The sequence below is a fragment of the Dendropsophus ebraccatus genome, chromosome 15, assembly GCF_027789765.1.
Source record: "Dendropsophus ebraccatus isolate aDenEbr1 chromosome 15, aDenEbr1.pat, whole genome shotgun sequence".
In the NCBI taxonomy this organism is placed as follows: domain Eukaryota; kingdom Metazoa; phylum Chordata; class Amphibia; order Anura; family Hylidae; genus Dendropsophus; species Dendropsophus ebraccatus.
This window is the reverse complement of record NC_091468.1, coordinates 11,382,506-11,400,107: the sequence shown is the minus strand read 5'-3', so window position 1 is coordinate 11,400,107 and position 17,602 is coordinate 11,382,506. Positions and strand designations below refer to the sequence as shown.

General features: G+C 42.9%; 1 protein-coding gene across 1 annotated transcript in view; it reads right to left on the bottom strand.

Moving 5' to 3' along the window:
• USH2A (usherin) overlaps positions 1-17,602 on the bottom strand; it is a 504,580-nt gene that overhangs the window by 85,281 nt on the left and 401,697 nt on the right. Inside the window, exons 56-60 of the mRNA XM_069955428.1 lie at positions 12,447-12,554; positions 9,693-9,876; positions 7,889-8,032; positions 4,117-4,259; positions 3,047-3,209 (exon numbers count right to left, since the gene is read on the bottom strand). Of these exons, the coding sequence (XP_069811529.1) occupies positions 3,047-3,209; positions 4,117-4,259; positions 7,889-8,032; positions 9,693-9,876; positions 12,447-12,554 (742 nt within the window). The remainder of the gene's footprint in view (positions 1-3,046; positions 3,210-4,116; positions 4,260-7,888; positions 8,033-9,692; positions 9,877-12,446; positions 12,555-17,602) is intronic.

Genomic DNA, 17,602 nt, shown 5'->3' with positions numbered 1-17,602 from the left:
AACTACTATATGTGCTGGAGAAAGGAGCCTAAAACTTTTCTCTGGCAGATTCTGTATAAAGGATACATGGAGGTTAGGTGTGAGGTCTGGTTTATTAAAGGGGTAGTGCGGCGCTAAGAAATCATTCACAAAATAACACACATTACAAAGTTATACAACTTTGTAATGTATGTTATGTATGCGAATGGCCCCCTTCCCGTGTTCCCGGAAATGTAGTGCTCTATACATACCTGATCCATGTCGACCGACCCCGTCTGTAATCTTGTCAAACCCGCTCCTGCCGTCCCTCATGCCGGCCCCCCTCTGCGGCGTCATAACTGTGCTCAGCCGCGGCCGCGTCATCAGCTGCTCAGCCGCGATTGGCTGAGCATAACTGTGTTCAGCCAATTGCGGCTGAGCAGTTATGACACGGCAGAGGGGGGCCGGCATGAGGGACGGCAGGAGCTGGCCGGCCTCCCGAAGATGACGTCTTTGACAAGATTACAGACGGGGTCGGTCGACACGGATCAGGTATGTATAGTGCTCTACACTTCCGGGTACACGGGCGGGTTTCGGGGAACACGGGAAGGGGGCCATTCACATATATGTATAACATACATGTATTGTGAATAATTTCTAAGCGCTGCACTACCCCTTTAAGGAGTCTGGTCTGGGGTCTGAGTTATTAATATGGTCCGATTTATCAAAGGGTCTAGTCTAGGGCCTGACTTATTTAGGGCGATGGATCTAAGGTGTAAATTTATTTTGGGCCCTGGCCCTGGGTCTGAATTTATTTAAGAAAGTGGTCTGCAGGGTGGACCGCGCATGTGCTACACGTTATGTTGGCATGCACTATGAGGGAGATTTATCAAACATGGGGGCAGATTTATCAAACTGGTGTAAAGTAGAATTGGCTCAGTTGCCCCTAGCAACCAATCAGATACCACTTTTCATTTTCCAAGCAATCAGTGAAGGATGAAAGTTGGAATCTGATTGGTTGCTAGGGGCAACTGAGTCAATTCTACTTTACACCATGGGGGAGATTTATCAAACTGGTGTAAAGTGAAACTGGCTCAGTTGCCCCTAGCAACCAATCAGATTCCACCTTTCATTTTCCAAGGAGTCTATGAGGAATGAAAGGTGGAATCTGATTGGTTGCTAGGGGCAACTGAGACAGTTTCACTTTACACCATGTTTCATAAATCTTCCCCTATATCTATATATACGTGAATATCCACCACACTTCTTAGAAAACCGTTGTCTGCCATATGTCACTTATAACCCCGGCCCCCCTTAGGCCCCCCAGACCAAGGTGTGTCCCTCCCATATGGATACGCTCCCGCCCACTCTCAGAATATATAGATTTTCCCCTCTCAGAAATCCATGTCTGGCTGCGGCTAGCGGGGAGGAGAGATTTAATATTGTTGTTGTCTAAGTACATTTAAACTTCAGCAGGAATAGCGGCGGGTGATTCATGCTCATGTAGCTGAATGTAACGATTGTATCTGGAGCCCCAGTGCGCCATTCTCATTTCACTCAAAATAAAAAAGCAAATGTATCTGTGTCAGTCAGTGCCCTTCCGCTGCACTCCCAGGTATCAAACAGGCCACAATTATGATTGGGAGGTGATTGTGTCACATTGCTGGAAAGTTTATTGCTCGGCGGTGTGTTTGGCAGGAACGCGTTCCCTTTCATATTACTCTTTATATCATTGTTTGCCTGTGACTGGAATAATCAAATGACATCAAACTCCGTCAATTTCAATTTACAGGATTTTTCACTCGCTCCGGTGGCGTCTTGCTGGGGATTCGGGATTTGTAAATTATATCGCTGGCGTGAAATGCTGGCGATGGTTCTTATTGCTGCTAATAATAGTCTGTATACTAAGGCTAAAGACAGATCACGCTTAGAAACAATGGAAAAATCTGCTCTGGTTTCCATAGATCAGTGATTTGCAACCTGCTGCTTTATGGCTGTTGCAAAACTACAACTCCCAGCATGCATTTGTCCATCCGGACATGCTGAGAGTCTTTGTCAGAACCGAAGAGCCACAGAATGAAGGTATATGACCTTCCAGCCACTTCTAGAATACACTAACCCCCCACTACTAGTATTAGTTTTTCTAATCCCATTCAGTGCTGTTCGGAGATCTCCATTATGTGCAAGAACATGAAATGAAGATGGTGCAAGTCAAGGAATCAAGGTAAGGATGCCTTTAACTCCAGAAGTCAGAGAGACTATGTTACAGAAATCACTATGCAGCACCTTAAAGGGGAACTCTGGAGGATTTTTTTTTTTTAATCAACCAGTGTCAGAAATTTATACAGATTTGTTAATAAGGCTAGGCCCACAATGTGTTTTTGTATCTGTTTCACTGTATCGGTTTCAGTCTGTTTAATTTTAAAGTACAGAACAACGTGGTCAACCAAGTTTTTGTGTACGTTAAGAAAACAAAACAAAAAAAAGTCTTCCGGTACTTATCAGCTGCTGTATGTCCTGGGGGAAGTGGTGTATTCTCTCCAGTCTGACACAGTGCTCTCTGCTGCCACCGCTGTCCATGTCAGGAACTGTCCAGATCAGTAGAAAATCCCCATAGAAAACCTTTCCTGCTCTGGACAGTTCCTGACATGGACAGAGGTGGCAGCAGAGAGCACGGTGTCAGACCGGAGAGAATACATGGTCATATCAGATCAGATAAAATGTAATAAAAAGCAAAAATAATGTCTGCCTATATAAAGTCTGACCTACAGAATATAGATTACATAGTTTTAATGCAAAGTGAACAATGTACAAGCAAAACAAGAACTGCAGGGGGGAAACAATTTTTTTTTTTTTATGTTTTTCAATATATATATTTTTTTCCATGTAAAATGAAGGATGCAATTGAAAAGTTCTTTGTCCTGCAAAAATGAAGCCCTCATATGGTTCATTATGTGGAAAAATACATACGATTTACATCCAAATAGTCTATTTAAAATACATCAAATCATTCAGTGTCTACAGCTGCTATGTAGCGCTATGTGTCTCCATGGTAACAGACTACAAACAAAACCCTGACAACACTTACCTGTGGATGGTGTACTGTGTTATGAATCCGTTCGGTTTCTTAGGTGCTTTCCATGTAACCTTAATAGCCTGTGGGCCAATTGTGAGAAGTGTTGGTGGCTGAAGACCTTCTGGAGCTTCTTCCATAGTCACCATGTATGAGATGCCACTCACTCCGCAGCCACCTATAATATGGGAAGCGTTACACAGATTCAGATATCATTTTATAGGGTTCAAATGGACGGATCCTAATATTCTAGCAGAACCTTGTTCCAGTGTTTCCTGCTGAATTAGACTTCAGATTGTGGATCATCACAAGATATTCATATTAGACTGATATGCGGGACACATTGTAGTGCCCAGTGTAATTGGTTATTGCCATATTAGAGGAGAAACACCATTTGCTTTAAAGGGTTATTACTAGAGATCAGTGCAGCTGGAGCATGCTCGGGTCCGATCATTCAAACTTTGAACACCAGTGGCTGAAGAAGTAGGATGCAGCCCTAGTGAGTCCTGGAAAACATGGATACATCCCATTTTCCCAGGCAACCTAGCGCTGCATCCAGCTTCTTCAGCTATCGGTTCAAATGTGAATGATCGGGCATGCTCCAGTTGCACTCATCTCTAGTTATAATGCTGCAGGATTACCTCCAGACCAGCAGGGGGAGCTGTCCTGAAGTATATTTACCTGGAAGGAGCCAGGACCCAGAAGGGAAGGGTATGTGTGTGCTGTGGGAAGCAGAGAAGGCAGTGGGAGCTAAGTCTTCTGGGAAGAAGCATGCACCCAGAGATGTTCTATAGAGCCACAATACAGCCATGGGCACATGCTACTAATCTGATATTTTGGTTCTACAAAGTTCTTCTTCACAGTAATAAGAATGTAAGCTCCATCATTCCCTTAGGGTGCGTTTACACAGAGAGATTTATCTTACGGATTTTGGAAGCCAAAGCCAGGAATGGATTTGAAAACAGGAGAAATCTCAGTCTTTCCTTTATGACCTGATCCCTCTTTATAGTCTGTTCCTGGCTTTGGCTTCAAAAATCTGTCAGATAAATCTCTCTGTGTAAACGCACCATTGCTCATTCTCTTACCATGCTGACAAGCTTGTAATCGTAGCGAATACTCAGCGCCCGGGGTCAAGTCTTCCAGAATTATAAAGTGTTGTTCTACGGCCGGATAGATCTGTGCATCGCTCCTCCCAGCATTCAGCACAACCCAGAACTCCAGGGGGGTGCTTGGGTCATACACCTCTGGGAATAAAGATTACATATGATAAGGATATACAGTAGATAGAGATATTGTCCTTATAATTATAGCAACAGTCATGGTCACAATAGATGGTCAATATAATTTCAAACAACTTAATTTAGTAAAAAAACATTTTTCTGACATTTTTGTTTTTGTTTACATTTTTATACTATAACACTGCCACTCTGCTGCCATCAATGGCCATGTTAGGAACTGCAGGGCTGCTCAAGCCCTGGTCCTGGCACTGTTACTGCTGCTGCATGCAGACACTGAGCCTTCCCTGATGTCTATATAATACATGTTACCATTAGAATAGAAATTGCACTGGGAGAGCTGTCTGTGTCACTAGTGTTGTAGCCTCCCCTGATGTCTATAAAATACATTTTAGCATTTCAATAGATATTATACTGGAGGAAGCTGTCTGTGTCACTAGTGCTGCAGCTTCCCCTGATGTCTATATAATACATTTTAGCATCAGATAAGACATTACACTGGGGGGAGCTGTCTGTGTCACTAGTGCTGCAGTCACAGTGTAGCAGAGTGAGCAGGTTAACTGTCCATTAGAATAGATATCTGTAGAGGCTCAGTATTTGCTTGCAGCAGCATTGACAATAGATAACTGTGCCAAGACAAAGGCTTGGGCAGCCCTGCAGTTCTTAACACATTTTCTTTATATTATATAATAAGTATAATATAGTATATTATAAAGTTATATAACTCTATGAACACTTTTTTTTTTAAATTCTAATTCTGCAAAATCTGAACTCATTAGTACGAATTTACAGTAATAACGAAGCGAAGCCTGAGAGCTAAATCCAGTCCTGGGAAACTGGGAGAAGTTTCCCAGGCCTGGATCCAGCTTTTCCCAGCACCCTGGGAGGAGAGGCAGTCGGTTAAAAGGCAGCCGGCTGATGAGCGGATTGCAGAGATAACAAAGCACATCACTTTGTTATCACTGTAAATGGGCTCATCTCTAGGAGTGACCGTAAAATTACATGTTGTGCTCTTTTTCGGCTTGCTTATGAACCCAAAAAAATGTAATTAACATAGATGGATTTTATGGACTTTAGCCTCAAAAGTGACTGTAAAAACATAGCTACATAAATGTTTAAGGCTACAAACTCACTTGGCGGATCCACAGCGAGCTTCTCGTGGCGAATTCGCAGCGAGACTCGCTGTGGATCGTTGCCCTGTATCCCCTATGGGCAGACAAACTCGCAGCAGGTTGCACATCCTGCTGCGAGTTTGTCCACAGCCCACCCGGTTAACCCCCCAGCCGCCAGAGCGTATAAATCACCTGCTCTCCGCTCTGGCTTGCTTCAGGGCTCCCGATGTCTTCACGTCCCGCTCAGCCAATCAGTGCACTGCAGCGGGGCAGCGCACTGATTGGCCGAGCGGGACGTGCCAGGAGCAAGCCGGAGCGGGGACTAGGTCACGTATAGGCTCTGGCGGCGGGGGGGTTAACCGGGTGGGCTGCGGAAAAACTTGCAGCGGGATGTGCAACCTTCCCATAGGGGATACAGGGCAGGGATCCACAGCGAGTTCCGCCAAGTGAATTCGTAGTCTAGAATGGGAAAAAGAGCAAACAAGCAAACAAAAACAAAAAAAAAAAACAAATGCAAAAAAAAAAGTTAAAAATAAAATTACAATTTTTTTTTAGGCTGAAGAACAAAAAGAGTATCAAAAACTGGCACGTGGACAAAGCCTGAGCATACCCTACTGATAGGAGGAACTCTAACAGCCAGTGATTCCATGTATACATACATTTCCAAGATAAATAATAGATGAACGGTCCATCGCTGAAAAGATGGTAAAAAACAACTGTGTGTATTTACTAGGACATTGAGGGGGCAGATCTTATTCAAATGGATTCCAAACAGGAAGGTTCCTTTAAGAAATTGCAGCCCTGGTGCCTTTATGTGTGAAGTGCGGTACATGTCGGAGTGAATGTTAGCCGATTCGCCTTTGTAATATTTTATGTTTCTCTATCGCGGCCGTATGAACCAATTTCTCTTAAGTGTAAATGGCAGTCGTGTTATTTGGTGTCAGATTCGCCACCGGTATAATGACAAGCTGCCACAACCCATTTCCAAGCTGACTAAAGAACAAGGTCTGAGTGCGTTAATATTCCCGGCACAGCGGCTTTCCATAATTTACAAGTGAACGCTGATAGTTTATTTAACATTTATGAACTTACAATGCGCCGAGAAATTCATTATTATCCGTACAAATAAATAGCCGATATCTGACGGGTTCTCCGCTGCAGAAAACGGGGACACATGTCTCAATAAATGTTTTCTTCAGCAATAACCGGATTATAATTGGTCAGCGCATCGGAGAGCTGAATAATTAAAGGCAAACTGTAAAGACTCCAATAAATACAATCCATGGGTGGATTGCGGCTTGTTTTACAGAGAGACGGGTATCAGGTCTCCTCTCATACAAGGCAGTCAGGGTTTTCGGATACATTCACGCCATGACTATGAAACAGGGATCTTTTTTTTTTCTCTTTTTTTCCTTGTTATAACGTGTTGTGTTGTAATAGCTAAATATTACATTTAGGAGGCTATTAATGCTTAACGGTGGAATGTGATCAAATGTAACAATGTTATTTAAAGATCTGCTACATTGTGATGGCCAACAATGGCGGACATAGAAGAGAGGGTGCCCCATAGCTAAGGGAAAACTGATAAACAATGGTGGACATAGAGAGGACGCCCCATAGCAAAGAGAAGAATGGCCAACGATGGCGGACATAGAAGAGAGGGCACCCCATAGCAAAGAGAAGACTGGCCAACAATGGTGGATATAGAAGAGAGGGATCCCCGTAGCAAAGAGAAGACTGGCAAACAATGGCAGACATAGAGAGGACACCCCATAGCAAAGAGAAGAATGGCCAACAATGGCGGACATAGAAGAGAGGTCGCCCGATGGCAAAGAGAAGATTGGCAAACAATGGCGGACATAGAAGAGAGGTCGCCTGATGGCAGAGAGAAGATTGGCAAACAATGGCGGAAATAGAAGAGAGGGCGCCCCATAGCAAAGAGAAGACTGGCAAACAATGGCAGACATGGAAGAGAGGGGGCCCTTAGTGAAGAGAAGACTGGCCAACAAGGGTGGACATGGAAGAGAGGGCATCCCATAGCGAAGAGAAGACTGGCCAACAATGGTGGCTATAGAAAAAAAGGATCCCCATAGCAAAGAGAAGACTGGCAAACAATGGCAGACATAGAAGAGAGGGGGCCCCTATAGCAAAGAGAAGACTGGCCAACAATGGCAGACATAGAAGAGAGGTCACCCCATAGCAAAAAGAAGACTGGCCAACAATGGCGGACATAGAAGAAAGAGTGCTCCATAGCAAAGAGAATACTGGCCAACAATGGCGGACATAGAGGAGAGGGCGTCCCATAGCAAAGAGAAGACTGAGATGTTTTACTACAGAGAAAAGCAGATAGTTGCATCCTCCTCATAACCCTGCTAACACTTTTTCACATGGCCGACTTCTCCTTTAAGCCCTTTGTTTTGTTGTCATTCTACATGAAATTGTTATTGTGTTTACTTTTTTATTATATTCTGAATAATATATGATAAATATAAATATCTGGATCATCCCACGCTATGAATGCTGAATATGGACCCAGGACAGTGATGTTATAGGGAACAGGGATTCCCAGGGGAGTTTCCACAGGAGTCTTGACCTCGTAGACACGGCTGATGTTGCTCCCGGCTTCATTTCGAGCCTCCAGCTGGTAGAGATATCTGTATAATACAGACACAATGTTACAGGATTAGACATTCTGGACTGGAAACATGCGACTTTTGCACTCCATAGACTGTAATAAAGTAATTAACTTTTTGTACATTGTTATGGGGCTGCCATCTTGCCTGGGCTGTTTTTAACAGCATTTAGTGACCTGCTTTACAGCAAGACTCATGGACATAGACAACAACAGACAGTCTGTCTCTTTGAGATGAATGTGAGACATTACTGAACACGCTCTGTGACCTGTAAAGAGGTCATTCCACAGGGAGCTGCTATTGTCTCTTCTATCTACTGGTGTCACATGACACTGCAATGCTGTACAAATCATTTAAAAGATTTATTAAAAAAAAAATGGAAATTTAGAAAATTCTTAAAAAATATGTTTAACATAAAAATAACTCGGTTCTTGTCACAGTCGCTCAGACCACATACACCATATACTTTTGTTGGCTGTACCCACTTTTCACGCTATAGAGTGAATGTGGTCTCCCGACCATCCACAGATAGATAATCTTGGTGGAGACAAGAGTCATGGAAAATCACAGCTCGGCCCCCTTGTTCTGGGGCTATGGCTTAGCCCTTCCTGAGCTGAATGCTCCTGTGAATGGGGAGGACGAGGGCCGTTCGGGAGAGATAACTGATGGCTGGAAGGATCATTCTGCCATCAGTTATTTAAGGTGTTTACTCACCTATAGAGTGAATGATGCTCTCCCTACCATCCACCAACAAAAATCACAGCTTGACCCCTTTGTTCTAGGAGAGATAAGCCGCAAAACTCTCTGGCTATGGCTTAGCCATTCCTCTGAATGGGGAGGATGGGGGTAGGACAGGATAGATAACTGACAGGTTATCAGTTATTGAAGGTGTTTACCAACCTTTATACACCTTGGTCACCATGTTATTCACGTAATTTCTCAATGGTCTTAAAGGGGTAGTTCAGAAAAAAATAAATAAATACTGGTGCCAGAGATTTGTCATTTGAATCTCAAGTCTTCCAGTGCTTTGTTTTCTTTCCAGTCTGGAGAGCAGGAGAGGTTTTCTATGAGGATTTGCTGCTGCTCTGCACAGTTCCTGACATGGACAGAGGTGGCAGCAGAGAGCACTGTGTCAGACTGGAAAGAATACACCACTTCCTGCAGGACATATAGCAGCTGATAAGTACTGGAAGACTGAAGATTTTTTAATCAAAGTAAATTACAGTTCTCCAGTCCTTTCTGGCACCAGTTAATTTGAAAGAATTTTTTTTTTTTTTTTTTTTGCTGAATTCCCTCTTTATATACAGAAATATACAATACATAAGGTTGACTTCTGTATTCTGCACTGTCCCTTTAAGTAACGTCTGCACTATGGATCTTTTCTATACTTTAAATAGCGACTAAACTTTTTATACTAAAGTCTTTTCTCCGTTTTTATGGCTGATCTCCTTCTCTTTCTGATTTGCAGGGAAAGTAGCGGGCAGTCGATAGCCGTCTCTTCAATATGTGCAATGATAGAAGTCCTGCGGGGGATTCTGTCAATGTCTTTTAATGATTAAGCAATAACGATTTTTCCCTTTTTAAAAGAGGAAGTAAAAGTCTTGTTTGTCCCGAACCCCAGATACAATATCATTGTTAATCATTGCCTGAAAGCTTAATATAGATCAGCGCCAAACCTTACCTGCTGTCGGGCTGGAGGCCAACGTCCGTGAAATTCAGATCTTCACCACTTCTTGTGGAAATGACTGCCCCGTCCCGTATCAGTCTATACTCAGAAACCATCCCATTGGGCTTCTCCGGTTCCCTCCAATATAGTTCCAGCGCTGATGAATTGATTGTGACGTGGTGAGGATCCTGCCAAACTCCTAGACCGTAAAAAAAACAAGAGAGTTATTTTACTGTGGTTTATTTTACTATATTTTTCAATTAATTTTACGTAGAAGACATAGAAACAAGAGAGTAAAACGTTAAAGGCGAAAAAATTTTTCTTTCAAATGAATGTTATACAGATTTGTAATTGACTTCTATTTAAAAAATCTCCAGTCTTCCAGTACTTATCAGCTGCTGTATGTCCTGCCGGAAGTGGTGTATTCTTTCCAGTCTGACACAGTGCTCTCCCTGTGCCCACGAAACATCGGCTCACAGGCACTAATTGGCTGATCCTGTAACCTAGCTGGGTTCCTGAAGCAGAGAGGTAGAGCTAGAGAGGCTACTCTGCTGCCACCTCTGTCCATGTCAGGAACTGTCCAGAGCAGGGGAGGTTTTCTATGGGGATTTGCTGCTGCTCTGGACAGTTCTTGACATGGACAGAGGTGGCAGCAGAGAGCACTGTGTCAGACTGGAAAGAATGCACCACTTCCTGCAGGACTTACAGCAGCTGATAAGTACTGGAAGACTTGAGTTTTTTTTTTTTTTTTTTTAAATACAAGTAAATTACAAATCTATATAACTTTCTGAAACCAGTTGATTTGAAAGAAAAAGATTTTTGCCAGAATACCCCTTTAGGCTATGTTCACACAACGTTTTTTCAGCTTCGTTTAAAATGACGGCCGTCATTTTGGGTCTAAAATAACAAACTTCATTTAGCAGCCATGCCTCCCCTTAGTGCAATGACTGGTGTTGGTACATTATTCTAGTTTAGGGCTGCGGAATCTGTTGGCGCTATATAAATAAAAATTATTATAGGGTTACTATTTGGCCTTTGGGTGCGGCTTATTTGACTTTAACCCTTTGAGGACCAGGCCCAAAATGACCCAGTGGACCGCGCAAATTTTGATCTTAGTGTTTCCGTTTTTCCCTCCTCCCCTTCTAAGAGCTCTAGCACTTTCAGTTTTCTATCTACAGGCCATGTAAGTGCTTGTTTGTTACAGGAATAGTTGTACTGTGTAATGGCGTCATTCATTTTACCATAACATGTATGATGGAATCCCAAATATATTATTTATGAAGATATAAATAGGTGAAATCGTAAGAAAGAATTCAATATGGTAATGTTTGGGGGGTTCCTGTGTCTACGTAATGTACTATATGATAAAAGTGACATGATACTATTATTCTATAGGTCAGTCCGAACACAACCATATGCAGGTTACACAGATTCTCTAATGTTATATGTTTTTTTTAAATGAAATCCTTTTTTTGGCAATTAATTATAAATAAAATGGGCCTATTGTGACGCTTATAACGGTTTTATTTTTTCACCTACGGGGCTGTATGTGGTGTCATTTTTTCCGCCATGATCTCTAGTTTTTATTAATACCATATTTGTGAAGATCGGACGTTTTGATCACTTTTTATAATTTTTTTTTCTATATAATGTAACACAAAATCGGTAATCCGCGCACTTTTTTCCCTCTTTCCGTGTACGCCATTTACCGTTCGCAATGACGCTTGTTATATTTTAATAGATCCGATAATTACGCACGCTACGGTATATTATATGTTTATTTGTTTATTTATTTTTATATGTTTTATTTATATAATGGGAAAGGGGGGTGATTTCAACTTTTATTGGGGGAGGGGTTTTGGGGTAGTGTAATAGTGTTTTTAACTTTTTTTTTTTTTTACACATTTGAAGTCCCTTTGGGGGACTTTTACATCCAGTACTTGGATTTTTACACTGACCATTGCTATGCCATAGGCATAGCATTGATCAGTGTTATCGGCGATCTTCTCATTGAGCCTGCCTGTGCAGGCTCAGTGCAGCAGATCGCCGATCGGACCGCAGGGAGGCAGGTGAAAGACCTCCGGCAGTCCGTTTCAACGATCGGGACCCCCGCAGTCACACTGCGGGGGTCCCGATCGGTAAGTGACAGGGGACTCCCCCTGTCACTTACACGTAAACGCCGCGGCGTTTAAGGAGTTAATGACACGCGGCAGCACGATCGCTGCAGCGTGTCATTACCGGTGAGGTCCCGGCTGCTGATTGCAGCCAGCCCCCACCTCCTATGAAGCGCGCTCCGCTCCGGAGCACGCTTCATAGCGGGAGAAACACCCAGGGCGTACAGTTACGCCCTAGGTCGTCTGGGGACAGACTTCCATGGCGTAACTATACGCCCTGGGTCGTCTAGGGGTTAATAGTAAAAAAGGAGAAAAAACGGTGACAGAAAAAAAACTGTGTGTGAACAACTAAGAAAAAAGTCCGCTGTTTGCAAAAGACATCCGAAAATAATGATCATGTTTATTATTTTGACGTCCGCTGTAAAAACGTCCATTATTCAATGTGTTGTGTGTATTGGGCGTCCATCTTCCTATTGACTTCAATGCAGTGCCATTGCAGTCAGTTAAATCGCGTTTTTTTGAATATCAATATCGGCCGCCTTTTCTCTGTTTTTGACGTTGTGTGAACATAGCCTTAAGAAGAGATGCCTTATTTGGACGATCCACTTTCATACCCCTTTAATGCTAGAGTTCTTCTTCAGTAAGAACCTCTTACCTTGAGGAGGAGCCTGTGATGTATAGCCTGATGCCATCTCGCTGCTATTACAACCTACAGAAGTGCAGACTGCGAGGAAGAAGAGATATTTTGTATATGGTTGGAGACCTAGGGAATAAAATCAATAAAAATATACATGAAAAACAAAGTAAAAGTGACATCATTGTGAAGAGAATATGATAGCAATGATGTCACTATGAGCAGTAGAATGCTTTCAGATTTAGTTTTTATATTTGGATGAAGAGAGAAATGCAAAAATCCATATTTAATATGTGATATATAATGTATCCATCATGCATGAGTCTATTACACAGGGATTCTGCTCAGTAGTCTACAAATTACAATATACAATGTCAGTACAGTTTGGAAGGAAGTTCTGGTCTTGTGATCAAGGTTCCTTGGCTGAAAGTTTTTTTCTTGTTTGTTCTCCATAAACATATGTGACCGTATGTTTATAGGAAGAGTGGAACAAATCAATGACGCAACCTGGCAGAGACGTATATTCTGCGAGAACAAAGGATGCGGCGTACAGTGCTACTACTACTGTCCATGAGAGGTCAGCAGGAATCCACCATAGACATGAGACTGTTCACCAATCCTACCATAGACATGAGACTGTTCACCAATCCCACCATAGACATGAGACTGTTCACCAATCCCACCATAGACATGAGACTGTTCACCAATCCCACCATAGACATGAGACTGTTCACCAATCCCATTATAGACATGAGACTGTTCACCAATCCCACCATAGACATGAGACTGTTCACCAATCCCACCATAGACATGAGACTGTTCACCAATCCCACCATAGACATGAGACTGTTCACCAATCCCACCATAGACATGAGACTGTTCACCTATCCCACCATAGACATGAGACTGTTCACCAATCCCACTATAGACATGAGACTGTTCACCAATCCCACCATAGACATCAGACTGTTCACCAATCCCACCATAGACATGAGACTGCTCACCAATCCCCACATAGACATGAGACTGTTCACCTATCCTACCATAGACATGAGACTGTTCACCTATCCCCATATAGACATGAAACTGTTCACCAATCTCACCATAGACTGGAGACTGTTCACCAATCCCACCATAGACATGAGACTGTTCACCAATCCTACTATAGACATGAGACTGTTCACCAATCCCACCATAGACATGAAACTGTCCACCAATCCCTCCATAGACATGAGACTGTTCACCAATCCTACCATAGACATGAGACTGCTCATCAATCCCCACATAGACATGAGACTGTTCACCAATCCCACCATAGACATGAGACTGTTCACCAATCCTACCATAGACATGAGACTGTTCACCAATCCCCACATAGACATGAGACTGTTCACCTATCCTACCATAGACATGAGACTGTTCACCTATCCCCATATAGACATGAAACTGTTCACCAATCTCACCATAGACTGGAGACTGTTCACCAGTCCTACCATAGACTGTTTACCAATCCTACCATAGACTGTTCACCAATCCTTCCATAGACTGTTCACCAATCCTTCCATAGACTGTTCACCAATCCTACCATAGAATGTTCACCAATCCTACCAATCCTACCATAGACTGTTCACCAATCCTACCAATCCTACCATAGACTGTTCACCAATCCTACTATAGACTTTTTATCAATCCCACAAAAGTCTTGAGAATGTTCACCTATCTCACCACAGACATGAAAATGTTGACTGATCCCACCATAGAGATGAGAGTGTTGGTTGATCCTACCACTACTGGATAGTATAGCAGGCCTCCCCCACAAATATAAAACTGTTCACTAATCCCACCGCAGATCTGAGATTAGTCACCAATCCCACCATAGACACAAGACTGTTCACCAATCCCAACAGAGACTTGAGACTGTTCACCAATTCTACCAATTTCACCATAGACTGTTCACCAATCCCACCATAAACATGCGAATGTTCACCGATCCTACCATAGACATTAGACTATTCACCAATCCCACTATACTGTACATATGAGTACATATGCGCCAACAGATTCCGCAGCACTTTAATTCTGGGGGTACATACATAGACAAAAAATCGACATTACAGAGATACATATAATTATCCATACATGAGGAGTGAGGTCCCTGCTCGCATGCATGAGCTTACACACTATCAGGAGAGGGTGCGAGACAAAATGGCAGAGGGGCAAAGATCCCACCATAGATATGAGAGAGTTGGTTAATCCTACCACCACTGGCCAGTATAGTAGACTTCCACCATAGACATGAGACTGTTCACCAATTCCACCATAGATATGAGCGTGTTCCCCAATCTCACCATAGACATGAGAGTGTTGGTTGATCCCACCATAGATATGAGAGTGTTGACCGATCACACCATAGATATGAGAGTGTTGACTGATCCCACCATAGATATGAGAGTGTTGGTTGATCCCACCAAAGATATGGGAGTGTTGGTTGATCCCACGATAGATATGAGAGTGTTGACCGATCCCACCATAGATATGAGAGTGTTGGTTGATCCCACCAAAGATATGGGAGTGTTGGTTGATCCCACGATAGATATGAGTGTTGACCGATCCCACCATAGATATGAGAGTGTTGACTGATCCCATTATAGATATGAGAGTGTTGGCTAATTCTACCACCACTGGCTAGTATAGGCTTCTTTTCTCAGATGTATGGTCATCTTTAGTGTCTTTTTGATTATGTTTGAGTTAAATACTAGTCCCAAATGGATGGTGCTTACTAGGTACATTAGGGATAGACAAAGTAAAGCAAATTTTCATTGCGAATTGAGTAACCACTGAAGTCATCAATGTCATCTAGCATTGCGTATCGCTCACAATTCTGCACATACAGCCGGGGACCACTGGGTCTAGATAAAGTAACGAGGGGCCTCCCATCTATCCCACCCTCATCTTCACCAGTATAAGCACAATTTACTTAGACCACCATAGTCTGCCAGGTCCAGGGGGTCTTGGTATTGGCTTTGGTCGGCCTTGTGCTGACACCAGTCCTGGTCCTACATATATTAACTCTTCCAATGATGTCCGATGGAAAATACAAATCCCGATGGTCGATGGACGCCATGCCCCCTGTAACCTCATGCCTACGGTAATGTGGGATACTCATGTGGAGCTTATTGTGGAGCAGATTACTGACATATATTTAGGGGTTTGATAGGGTTTTGCATTCATCATATCTGATAGCTATAAGTCCGTCCAATCTTACGTTGTCCAACAGAAGATGACCCCCAATTCCATACATGGCTTACTAAATGTGTTTGCCACCCCCCCCCCTTAATCCTGGTGACCCGTCTGCATTTACCAATAACAATAAATCTTCTCAGCCGGTTGGCTCGATAAATGTAAACTACGTAATGTGAGATCCGATCAGCGCGAGTAATGTCAAAAGGTAAAAGACGGATTGTAAATTAGCCGCCTGAGATCAACACAAAGCGAGGCGGCTGCCAAGTCAGACCGGGATCGTCCTATGTTATAATGCTGCCTCCTTCTTCTCCATTTGAAGGGTAGAAGGTGCTCAGTACTAGGGATGCATTCTTCCTGTGACCTTCGGGAGAGCTGCCGCCGGATGAAGAGACTCTCTGAACCCATTTGCAAAGCACAGCATTTTCTTGCAGGACAAAAAAAAACAGGCACCAATTAGTGACAGTCACATTTCTGCCAAAGCCGGGACACTAAATCACGAGCCCCTCACCAGCACTCTCCTCCACCAGCACTCTACAGGAGGATAACTCAATTAGGAGAGGAAGACAACACAACTGAGGTGCCGGACATGGCCAATTTATACAGCACTACTTCATCCGGGTACGTCCCCCACAGAACCCAACAAACCACAACGGAGAATGATGAGTGTGAGACGGACCAGGGAGGGCGAGATAATAGGATATGGTGGAAACGTCTCAAAACAAGGAACAAACATTGTATAACTCATAAAGGAGAATGTATAACTAAACATTAGATAGGAGATAGAGAAAGGTAGATAGATAGATAGATAGATAGATAGATAGATAGATAGATAGATAGATCGATAGATAGATAGATAAATCAGAATAATACCGCAGCACTCATGGGATAGAATTCAACACAACGTGTTTATTTCCCCAAACCGTGACGTTTCGCTCTCCACACTGAGAGCTTTTTCAAGCAGTGACCACTGCTTGAAAAAGCTCTCAGTGTGGAGAGCGAAACGTCGCGGTTTGGGGACAACGTCTAGACCACAACTTGGTAGGAGCCAGGGCCCAACTTGATTGCTGTATAGAGCGTCCTAGCTTGCGTCCTTCCACTATAGAATCCAAGGCAAAAGACCTCACACTTCCTCTACACATGTGACTTCCTTACTAGAGCATGTGTAAACTGTGCTGTGAGTGGGTGAGGAGAGCGTGTAAAGAAGTAAAGAGAGAGATGATAGGTTAGAGGAAGAAAGAACTCTCATTGGTGTACAGACCCATGGATTCAAATATTTATAACAACGACATCTAGTGGTAAAACTCTTGTACTGCTACATTACCACTTACACTTTTAAGTACAGGCTTTTGCGAAGGGTGTAACCAACAGCAACACCCGTGGTGGACACCACACAGATACACGGTTTCAGTAAAAACATTACAAAGTTATAGCAAAGTAACACAAATATATAACATACACTAGTAATAAGGCACAGATGGGTGACACCCAACCAAAGTTCCTATAGTGTTCTCAGTAGGACACTGCAAATAGATAGACGGATAGATATGAGATACATAATAGATAATATAATATGTAAAATAAATCTGCCGTGCTATATGTCACCTACCATATTATCTAATAGGAAGGCAATGAAATATGGTAGTACAAGAATAAAGAAACATAACTGCTTTGTTCTAGAAGCAGTGCCCCACTTGTCCACAGATCTGGCACTGATTATTGTGTCTGTTATTATGACTGAGTTGCAATACCACACAAAACCTGTGGACAGATGTGGCGCTGTTGTTCTAATCCTGGACGACCCCTTTGAGAGAATTACGACCGGGCTGACAGAGACGACAGTTATGGAAAAAATAGATAAGAAGTGAACGTTTTGGAAGAGAGATATTACTGTGGCAACCAATTATTCCACTTCCCCTAAAGGGAGTCATGTAACT